Source organism: Sander lucioperca, chromosome 9, assembly GCF_008315115.2.
Source record: "Sander lucioperca isolate FBNREF2018 chromosome 9, SLUC_FBN_1.2, whole genome shotgun sequence".
NCBI lineage: Eukaryota > Metazoa > Chordata > Actinopteri > Perciformes > Percidae > Sander > Sander lucioperca.
Window position 1 is genome coordinate 6,718,080 of NC_050181.1, and position 12,026 is coordinate 6,730,105.

Here is a 12,026-nt window from a genome sequence, read left to right on the forward strand (position 1 = left end):
AAAATGCCAGCAACACCATCGGGGGATCTTGTGCTCTCACATCATCTCTCTGCAATATAAAGAACCCAGACACTCTCTTGCTCCCTTCCCTTTCCTCCTTGCCTCCTGCCTCTCCTCCTCCATCGCCTCCTCATTTCCTCTCCCCTGCTGCCCCCAGTTCCAGTTTTATAGGTTATAGAGGAGACAGAGATTCTCAATTGGATTTAGGTCTGGACTTTGACTGGGCCATTCTAACACATGAATATGCTTCGATCTAAACCATTCCATTGTAGCTCTGGCTGTATGTTTAGGGCCGTTGTCCTGCTGGAAGGTGAACCACCGCCCCAGTCTCAAGTCTTTTGCAGACTCTAACAGGTTTTCTTCTAAGATTGCCCTGTATTTGGCTCCATCCGTCTTCCCATCAACTCTGACCAGCTTCCCTGTCCCTGCTGAAGAAAAGCATCCCCACAGCATGATGCTGCCACCACCATGTTTCATGGTCGGGATGGTGTGTTCAGGGTGATGTGCAGTGTTAATTTTCCGCGCATAGCATTTTGCATTTAGGCCAAAAACTTAAATTTTGGTCTCATCTGACCAGAGCACCTTCCTCCACATGTTTGCTGTGTCCCCCACATGGCTTGTGGCAAACTGCAAATGGGACTTCTTATGGCTTTGTTTCAACAATGGCTTTCTTCTTGCCACTCTTCCATAAAGGCCCGATTTGTGGAGTGCACGACTAATAGTTGTCCGTGGACAGATTCTCCCACCTGAGCTGTGGATCTCTGCAACTCCTTCAGAGTTACCATGGGCCTCTTGGCTACTTCTCTGATCAATGCTCTCCTTGCCTGTCAGTTTAGGTGGACGGCCATGTCTTGGTAGGTTTTCAGTTGTGCCATACTCTTGTCTATTTTCGGATGATGGATTGAACAGTGCTCCGTGAGATGTTCAAAGCTTGGGATATTTTATTATAACCTAACCCTGCTTTAAACTTCTCCACAACTTTATCCCTGACCTGTCTGGTATGTTCCTTGGGCTTCATGATGCTGTTTGTTCACTAATGTTCACTCTAACAAACCTCTGAGGCCTTCACAGAACAGCTGTATTTATACTGAGATTAGATTACACACAGGTAGACTCTATTTACTAATTAGGTGATTTCTGAAGGCTGGAAGGGGCTGAATACTTTTGCACGCCACACTTCAGTTTTTTATTTGTAAAAAAAAATTTTAAAACCATGTAGCATTTTCCTTCCACTTCACAATTATGTGCCGCTTTGTGTTGGTCTATCACATAAAATCCCAATGAAATACATTTACATTTGTGGTTGTAAAGTGACAAAATGTGGAAAAGTTCAAGGGGTATGAATTAGAGATGGTCCGATACCATTTTTTGCTTCCCGATACCGATTCTGATACCTGAACTTGCGTATCGGCCGATACCGAGTACTGATCCGATACCAGTGTGTCATATATTTGATTATGTTTTAACAACTGTATACTACTATCCCTGTATGGATGTGATATTATTTCTATCTTTGTCAGTCTGGCTCAGGTTAAACTCTTTGTGAAACATGAACAAACACAAACAATGAATGCCACATAACATAAATAAACTACTTTAATGTATATTTTCTTTAAGGCTTTATTACGTGGTATCAGATCGGTGCATAAACTCCAGTACTTCCCGATACCGATACCAGCGTTTTAGGCAGCATTGGAGGAGATACCGATGCTGGTATCGGTTTCAGTCAAATGGCCTTTTGAATGGGAGTGCTAGGGGCACTACTATGATAGCATCAAAATCACTATTTTTAAAACACTAAGAAGGCTCGACACAACCTGAAACTTTGCTCGAAGTATCACCAGGGTCTCTACACATGAACTTGAGCATTGAGAACATTGTTTGTGTACCCAGAGTTTACTAAAAAAGGTTTTGAACAACTCACTGTAGCTGTTGTTTTTCCGGTCGCCGTCCATCTCGCAAGTCAAAAATAGTCGAGGGAGGAGAGTAAAGATGGAAAGTTCCTAAAGCTTAGTTCCATATAAATGCACGGATAATTTATTGTTTTGTCGTTAGTGAAAAACAATATTGACCTTGTAGTTGAAAAAGGAGCCTAATATAAGAATGACATTTCCTCCTATGGAGTCCGTTCATTCGCATTCGGAGATTGGCTATTTTTGACTGAGAAAATGGCGGATAGCGTAAACGACAACTGCTAACGTGAGTTGTTCAAAACCTTTTTTTTTGTAAACTCTGTATACAAACAATGTTGTCAATGCTGGAGTTCATGTGTAGAGACCCTGGTGATACTTCGAGCAAAGTTTCATGTTGTGTCTAGCCTTCTTAGTGTTTTAAAAATAGTGATTTTGATGCTATCATTCATTGTAGTGACCCTAGCTCTCCCATTCCAAAGGCCATTTGACCGAAAAACTAAAATACGGTAAATCTTAAAAGTGACGTTTCTGTCCTAATTATGCTTTTAAACGAAAGTTTGACTCGGGTACATTCACAAAAAGACCCTAGGTTGCATTTTGGCGAGAGTTACGCTTTAACCAAAACTGCTAAAAATGAAAAATTACGTTTCCTCTTTGGCTTAAGACTGACACCGGTTGAATTTAATATTTTTGCTCTGATAAGCTAGAAAGCCAGTTCATTTAAAAATATATACATAAATAAAAGAAAAACAAAATGTTCGCCATCTGTCGTTTTATTTCTTTAGGGATAAGTAGAGTGTGTGCAGGCCCAGGGGTTAACATTTTTAACAAATTTATAATCATGATTATTTTTGTATAATGCAAACTGAGGGAAATGGAATTTAAAAATGTATATGTTGTTGTTCCGTCCATCTTTTATTTTTATGTTTTTTAATGAACTCAATTTAAACTGGCAGCTTTATGGTTCAGTTCCAAATATTCAAACTTCTTTATATATATATATATATATATATATATATATATATATATATCCAAAAGTCTTCAAAGAAAAGGAAACTGTACACGTGTAAATGATCAGGCAGGTTTAAATCTCTTCTTAGACAGACGGATATTACCTTCACAAATGAACACAGGCATGCACTGGTGGATGACCCCACACACACACACACACACACACACACACACACACACACACACAGAGACAGACAGACAGAGACACACACAGAGACACACACAGACAGACAGAGACACACACAGACAGAGACACACGCAGACAGACAGACAGACAGAGACACACACAGAGACACACACAGACAGACAGAGACACACACACAGACAGACAGAGACACACACACAGACAGACAGAGACACACACACAGACAGACAGAGACACACACACAGACAGACAGAGACACACACACAGACAGACAGAGACACACAGACAGACAGACAGAGACACACACAGACAGAGACACACACAGACAGAGACACACGCAGACAGACAGACAGACAGAGACACACACAGAGACACACACAGACAGACAGAGACACACACACAGACAGACAGAGACACACACAGACAGACAGACAGAGACACACACAGACAGAGACACACGCAGACAGACAGACAGACAGAGACACACACAGACACACACACAGCTCGCCAGGGATCACCATGACCTCTTTTCCCTGTTTGGTCTGGAGCAGGGACCCAGCAGTCGGTCAGAGTGTCAGTTTACACCCCTCCCTCCCCCGTCACTCACACACTCTCTCACACACACACACACACACACACACACACACACACACACACACACACACACACACACACACACACACACACACACACACACACACACACGACAGTTTGCCCTGCAGTGCACCTATTGGCCTGCAGGGGGAACATTCTTACAGACAGTAGTGTAATAGTTGAGACAGATGAGGCACTACGAGTTACCTCTACAATGTGATCAATGTAATCAGAGGCGCTGGGTACAAGTGCCTCCATCAAGGTTTTTTTTTAAACAGAATTTTATTAGTTTGAAACAGAAACAAGAGTTATACATTTTGCCATTATATCAATAGCACACCGATAGAAATGGAGAAAATACAAAAAATAGTAAAATTAATTAAAAATATAAAACAAAATAGTGCAATCCACCACATGAATGGACTCCATAGGAGGAAATGTCATTCTTATATGAAGCTCCTTTTTCAACTACAAGGTCAATATTGTTTTTCACTAACAACAAAACAATAAATTATCCGTGCATTTATATGGAACTAAGCTTTAGGAGCTTTCCATCTTTACTCTCCATTCTAAACAGAGAAATCTCCCAACTGACCGCCGCCCTCCCTCACCTTGACATTACGCACAGAAGCTGTTCTCCGTATTGTCCTGCATACAGACACATTATTGATTAGTGTAGCCTTGTAATAGCCACGTCAACATTAACATTTCACAATAGTACACAGTGATATATAATGTAAAATTCAGTTGAGTCAAAACACTAAAACATAGCAGTATGGAAGCAACAGCATAGAAGAGAGTTTATTCTGGATAGATGCGGCGATTGCAAGGCACATTGGCCCCCAGGCAAGTAGTCAAGCAATGGAGACCACATTTCAGTAAAGGACAGCTCATTACCCTTCAGAACTGCAGCAACCCTTTCATGAGGGAGGACCCTGAATATCCAGGCTAGATTAGTTTGACTATCACTCTCGGGCTGCAACTAATGATTATTTACATTATTGGTTAATCTGTCGTATGTTTTCTCAATTAATTAATTAATCATATAGTCTTTAAAATGTCAAAGAAAAAATATACCATCACAATTTTCCACAACAGTATATGATGTCTTCAAATTGCATTCAAATTCCAAGAATTTTTCATTGACTAAGATATATGAAAAGGAAAAAGCAGCAAATGCCTACTTTTGAGAAACTGGAACCAAAAAAATGTTTGACATTTTCGCTTGAAAAATAACCAAAATTATAAAATCGATTATCGAAATACTTGCAGATGAATTGTCTTTTATCGACAATCGTCAATATTACTTTACTTAGTGAGTAAATGTGTTTCTAATGACGGTAAAGATTAAGTTGTTGTTCTCACCTGATTCCCGTGTTGTTATTTCAGCTGGAGCAGAAGCAGGTGGTCCCTCCTTTCAAGCCCAACATCTCAGGGGAATTCGGACTGGACAACTTTGACGCCCAGTTCACCAACGAGCCCATCCAGCTCACGCCTGATGATGAGTGAGTCCCCATTTATTATCTTTCTTTTTCCTCTTATTATAATTAACATAACATTTCATTTTCACTTGATAAAAATAACTTTTTCTTATTGTAGTGATGTGGTCAAGAAGATCGACCAGTCTGAGTTTGAAGGATTCGAGTACATCAACCCACTCCTGATGTCAGCGGAGGAGTGTGTGTGAGGGAACGCGACGTCTGTGCTCATACACACCTCCCACACACACACACACACACACACACACACACACACACACACACACACACACACACACACAATCATGCACGTGTTACGTGGCGTCTCAGTGTCTTCAAGCTGCATGGTTACGAGACAACCCGGCGACATCAACCTTCTGTTCGAGGGCTGCACATGCACAGCAGAACGCTTTTTTTTGCCAAAACCAGTCTCACACTCTGCCATTTATAACCACTTGCCCTTAAGCCTACCTTCTTTTTTAATTATTTTTATATCATGTAAATCTGCACTGATATCGATTTTCTCATTGGGGTCTCTTTATCGGGAGCCAACGAGGCTACAGAGTCCTTAAAGGTTGCTGTACACAGGGGCAGGGGATGAGGCACAGCCCCTGACAGATTGACTGAACATCCTCTCCTTCCAGCTGGTCGGGTGTTTTCAATGCTTATTTTATTTGTATATATATGAATCTACTATAAATGTTAGACAAGGCCTTTTCAGCTTCAAGCCACAGTCGGACAAAACTACTTTATCAACAACTTTATCATAAAGTCATTTTGGATTTAGCTTTGTTGCAACACCCCGTCTGTAGAGGAAAGAAGAATCATAACACTAGCCTTTAAAAAAAAACAAAAAGATAAAAATATATATATTTTTTTTTTAATTTAACAACATGATTATAGATGTTGTTCTAATGTGTTACCAGTCCAGCCTGAGTATCAGAACCTAAAAGGTTCAGGCTTTGTTGTTTAGATGAATACACAACATCTGGAAAACAGAAGGTGTCTGCTTCAAGTCCCATCTTCCCAGAATGAAGGAACGTATACAGCAGCATCACACAACACTAATAATGAGTTAATACTATTAAACTGTGAATGAAAGTGTTCGCTATGCAGGGAAATGGGCTGGAAGAGAAGCACATCATACCTGAACGCTGGAGCACAGGTTAAATTTTGCTGTGCAGACCATCCATGAAATATACATTTACACAGGACCAAAAAAAAAATGTCTGGCTGGTATGAATTAAAAGGTACAGTATACATAAGGAAGATGTGCTGTCCCATTTATATATTCAGATTTTTTTTCTCCTGTTTAATACTATGCCTTTTCTGAAACGTCATCTTTTTTTGGTACTTTCTCCATTCCATGTATGTCTTTCATTGTAAATCAAAATACGAAGTGATTGTTAAAATGAGAGCTCGTTCAGAAGTCCAAAGCCTCAACGCAGTACCTACTGTAAACTGTGTCTGCTGTGCTCCATTTTTATCGTATCTATCATAACCTGAATTAGATATTTTGTAAAACTGCTAAAAAGCATATAAAGTAAAGGCTCTGTAGAGCAGCTCTCTACCCACTGACTGTAACGACACTAAGTGACGGTGCATGAACCTCCAGACTCTCATCCAGTCAAAGCTTCTCTCTACTTGGAAAATGTTTTTGGATACCGTGGTGACCGGAGGAACTCATTCATCTGTTACACTTGTTACTTTATCTTTTTTGTGAATCCGATTTTTAATTTTGAATCTTTTTTTTTTTTTTATCACTACATTGATTCCAAAATGTTACTGGGTGAACCCAATGGGAACTTTATTTGTTGTGTTTGGGATGTTTACCACCCAGAGGACTCTGCTGACGTTTATTATTAGTGTGCGAGGATAAAACACAGACAGTAAAATAAACATTTTATTTCTCTTGTGGTAATATGTGCTCGTGTCAGTGTGGGTCTGTCATTCATTTAAAGGAGCGCTCCATCTGATTTTACACAGGTCAGTTTATCGTTATAAGGAGTGCTGTTCATATGAAAACAGCTGTATAACGTCTGCTGTGGCTCTGGAGGACCTTTGTCAAGTCAGAAAATAACCCTGATGATGTCATAGTGATATCATCAGGGTCTTGAGTTAGACTTACATTTTTTTTTTTTTTTTTTACAGAAAACCTGCCCTATAAACTGGGGCCATGATTTTTATTTTTTATACTTATTTTCTCACTATAAAATATATAAACATCGTAGGAATGCATGAACAACAACATATGTAATCAAATGTAAATTAATGTTAACTCCTGCACTCCTGCAATAAAATATTTAAAAAAAAAAAATGTTTTAACCTGTCTCTCACAAGTCCTGCAGCATTATGCAAGTTCAATACTCAATCGCTAGTGTATCCATTTAATGTTAAAATAAATGTTTTCATATCTTGAATGAGTAGAATTTACTCATGTTCAGTAAATTACGTTTTCTAATTTTATAAAAACCTGATAAAGACCTGATTTTTTTTATAGTGAAAAAGTGGGTATTTTCCATTCATTGTAGGCAAACACAGAACGCAACTGTTAATGGAAATTACATGAATGAAACTAAACCTTATATCTTTGAACAAAATGGAAATTTCCTGGAAGAGATCCTGTTTAGTGTATTTCCTGTTTGAGGAAAGAAATAATGGCGTGCAATGTTTTTTTGTCATGTTAAATCTCACCTTTTTAAGTTTTAGAACTTGCATTTAACTTGCAATGTGAAGTAACACCAGTAATGAGAGGTCAGAGGATCACCAGAGTCATTCGGATTCATTCTCTGGCTGTATAAAATTTCACAGCAATGCATCCGGTAGTTGTCAAGGCATTTCACAAAAAAAAAAAAATCAACCTTATGGTGGTCTGAAGATCCCCCAAATCAGTATGCTTTATCCTCTGGGGCATCGTGAATATCTGCACGGATTTTCACGATAGTCAACCCAATTGTTGAGATATTCAGTCTGGACCAACTGACTGACAGACCGACATTGCCATTCATCGAGCCACGCTAATGACTTACTTGACCTAAACCCTTTCTCTTCTAGTTGAGCACAGGTCACCCACAATTCTTCTCCAGCATTCTCCATTTGGGCCGCTTTCTCTAGTTCGATTCATGTGTACTTGTTCTGTAAGGAACACCTTTGGACCCAAAACCCTGACATCGTAGATTCATTGTGGTTGTTTACGTAATCATTGTTATCTGAGTGGGGGAATGGCCCACCCTGCTTCACACAGTTCCAGGTTATTTCATAACAGGCTTTCATGGCAACCATAGCTGCCTGGGCAGAAAACTGCCCCCCATACATTGCTGTTTTTTTTACTTTGCCTGTGATCATGCAAACACTATCAAGTATCATACTCGTGCTATCAAGCTTGTGATGGTTTTACTGCTGAGTCTAGACCTGGGATCTCAGACCCACATGGGCGTCTGGAGAGAAGGGAATTAGGCTTGAGTCGTTAAGCTTGAGCTTTTCCACTCCAGCTGCTTGTGTCTGCACTGCTCTCGGTTTAGAAGGCCCTCGGCGTACCCGGGGGTTAAAAGGTCATTGACAGTATTGCCCTCCCTTCTGCCCCTCACACAGTGCTGAGAGGTGAAAAAAAGGGTCATGGAAATGATGTGTCAGAAATAATAAAAACGGATTGATTTGTGTGCTGCAATAAGTTGCACAATGGTAGATAGAAAGCCATTGTGTGGGGCTTATTTCACATCCTGCTCCACTAAATCATTGTAGATTGTCTCAACTGAACCAGATTTTGTGGAAAATGTACTCCACTTGTACTACTACACGAGACAAATACAGCATTGCTGCACGCAGGACGAGGATAAATGTCTATGCATAGTTCTGTGTTCCCATGATGGTATGTTTGACATTGTTCGTGTGCCCTCTCCGGTAGAGAACGGGGGTACGCCTCCCCAGGCACTGTGGCTCCACATCACCCTGTGGAAGACACAGGGAACACTAACCTTGTATAATTAATGATGTAAAACAGAGGAGGATCTGAAAAAAACATCCTGTTTTAATTGCTCTTATCTTGTTGAGTGTTTTATTCCATCCCTGAAGGGATTAATTAAGCAGCAGAAGAATCATACTTGGACCCAATCCAATCGCAATCCCTTAGTAAAACACACACTACAACTTAAGGTGAATAGTATTCTACTTGGCGCGGTCTCCATGCAATCACACTACATTTACTGGTGCTCTGGACTGTAGTACTAAGGTAATGAGTTGTTTTTCAGCATCTATAGTTAAATGTACTTGTACCACCCTCCCTGTAAGATAGCTTCAAATTGGTGTGTGCTACTAAAGTGATTGTAATTGTATAGTGAAGGCATCTTGAGATATAAAAACACGTGTTTCATTAAGAGACACTTGAAATGATTCCTCATGACCATCACTTCAGAAACACTGACATACTGTATATGAATGAATGGGACTTACAAGTAGAATAATGGAGGAACCCTGCTGCATGTTAAATAAACCAGCAGGATTTATAGTAGAATTATCTCACTTTAAAATAAAGGAAGCTATATGTACCACTGATTATACAAAATAAAAACGTCAAGACTGACCTTGAATTAGTAGTGCAATCACAGTTACAAATGTGGGTTATGTCATGTTGAACAGCGCTTGGAAATCCCCTGTATGATGTATATGTTTGTCACATTTATGTTTTTCAGTGTGGTTTCAACTGCCAATGGTTTTGTTTTTGTTCGTTTGGCATATGTTGTATTTTTGTAAGACTACCGGTATTAATATACAGCATTAAAGGATAAGTTCATATTTTTTTCAAGCCTATATTAATACATACATTTTCCACATGCCATATGTATGTTGAAGTATGGGGGTCATTTTTCTGCATTAAGTACTTTTAATTTTATGTATTGAGTACATTTGGCTGATTATACTTACATAACATTTCTAAGGCAGATGTTATACTTGTAATGGAGTATTTTTACTATGTGGTATTAATACTTTTACTTAAGTAAAGGATCTGAATACTACCTTCACCACTTGTAGTCACTCCTCTCCATACTGGTTGTTAAGCAATCCAATTTTAGCCCACCTCCAATGTCAATATAAAAAAAAATTCTCAGGTGAACACCACTGCACTCAACTGCCAGTTTATCAAATCAGAGACACACACATACACATACACAAAGAGGAGAATATTAGCTGAATGTCCAACCTAAACTGTGACACCTTCAGACTCTGTGGTGAAGGTGTGTGACCTCAGGCCAGCACTTCAGCTAGCATCATTACCCCAAATTACAGATACATCTACTGAACGACTCAGGACGTGTTTCAATATCACCCATTGATTGCAGACAGGATGTATGAAAATGACTGTGAGGTGTCTGCCCCCAGGCTCCACTTAGTACTAAGTCCAATAACAGTTAGACAGAGTCTCGGCTAATATATAATAGAAAAGCTTATCAATGAGCTAGTCTGTTACACTCTGTCTGTGAATCCCAGCTCTTTCAAAATCACACTCCGCGCTACCTCATCTTTAAGCTTATTGCTTTACTCCTAATGAACAATCAGTGCTGGTCACAATATGGCAGATATGAGATTAATTTACTCCCGCCGCAGTACACAGAGTGATGTTATTACAGGAAAATCAATGTCCCTGTTGTTCTCTGGGGCTGGACAGGGTGTACGCACATCTGCTCTCATAATACAACTGCTGACCTTGCTGTCAGAGTGAGCCAGAGAGAGGCTGCAGCGAAACGGCCGACGGTGTTGTTTATCAAGGCTTTATCAAGCCTCTCTGCTCTCACAGACGTGTGACATCAGACTGTGGGTCAGTCAGCCAGCCAGGGTGTACTCCAGCTGAAAAAAAACCCAACATATGTAGACAGAACATGATAACCTTTAAAGATTAAAATTCCTGCCAAGAACATGATAGTTCAGACTCAAGAGTAAACAGTTGCTAAGGGAATTCAACCTCCTTCAAATGAAAATATGTTAGCTATAATTCATAAAATCTCATTCCTGACCTCCTTGTGTTCAGATTTCATTAACTCCCATCATCACTAAAGGCACAATAGACCTGAATATGCCTGAATGACCTCTTGACCTTTTGCAGAGGATAGGTCCATAAAAATAGTGTGGGGGAGGTGTGTGAGACAAGCAACCCATTTGCCCAGTGAGTTTGTCCTCTCTTATCCTCTCATTTTTACAAACTTGATGGAAAGCCAACAAGAGAGATAAGGCTTTCTATGTCATTTCATGCCAGGGAAGGCTATGTCAATAAAACCATCCAACAACCTCATTCAAGCCAAAGGCACACAAAGATAAAAGAAGAATCTCTAAAACGAATAGATCTTACTGGGAATACTACCTAAAAATATATATATTATGGGGGGAAATCATGCTGAAAATGTAGAGCAGAAAATAATTCACGTTCACAGTTTACAAATTAAATTTTCTCCTTAAGATAAGCTCCTTTTTTATTGAAATAAAACGTGCAACAAAGAGCTGCTATAGTGAGGACCCAATTGTGGACCCTAAGGCCCTCCAAAAGTCCCCGAACCCCATTTGTGGCATCCACTGACTGCCTGTTGTTGACGTTTATCTCCAGCTCTCTGCTCACTGCTGGAGGAACAAATCTCCAGGCTGTGCGAGACAAACAGACAGGCAGGCAGACAGACGAGAGACACCCCCGCATAGTTTCCGTCAGCCTGGTGACGTCTCCGCCTCTCAGCCCGTGTGCAGAGTGACGTTGCGGGGCTGTAGTGGAGCCTCTAGCTGCATCTTGTTGACGGTCCGCCAGGCTTTTCCAGTACTGAGAAGACCCCGCGCGAGTGAGGACGACCGACACAGGCAGCGTTTACAGGCAAGTGTTACTCGATTAAAAACAGATGGAGCTTTTAA

The 12,026-nt window shown here is 40.2% G+C and overlaps 2 protein-coding genes across 2 annotated transcripts in view; both read left to right on the forward strand.

Annotated features, from left to right (window-relative positions):
• prkci (protein kinase C, iota) overlaps window positions 1–7,064 on the forward strand; it is a 34,452-nt gene extending 27,388 nt beyond the window's left edge. Inside the window, exons 17-18 of the mRNA XM_031293930.2 lie at window positions 5,053–5,168; window positions 5,263–7,064. Coding sequence (XP_031149790.1) covers window positions 5,053–5,168; window positions 5,263–5,350 — 204 coding nt within the window. The 3' untranslated portion in view covers window positions 5,351–7,064. The remainder of the gene's footprint in view (window positions 1–5,052; window positions 5,169–5,262) is intronic.
• Window positions 7,065–11,714: 4,650 nt separating this feature from the next.
• skila (SKI-like proto-oncogene a) overlaps window positions 11,715–12,026 on the forward strand; it is a 32,246-nt gene continuing 31,934 nt past the window's right edge. Inside the window, exon 1 of the mRNA XM_031293931.2 lies at window positions 11,715–11,992. The gene's annotated coding sequence lies outside the window, so the exon portion shown is untranslated. The remainder of the gene's footprint in view (window positions 11,993–12,026) is intronic.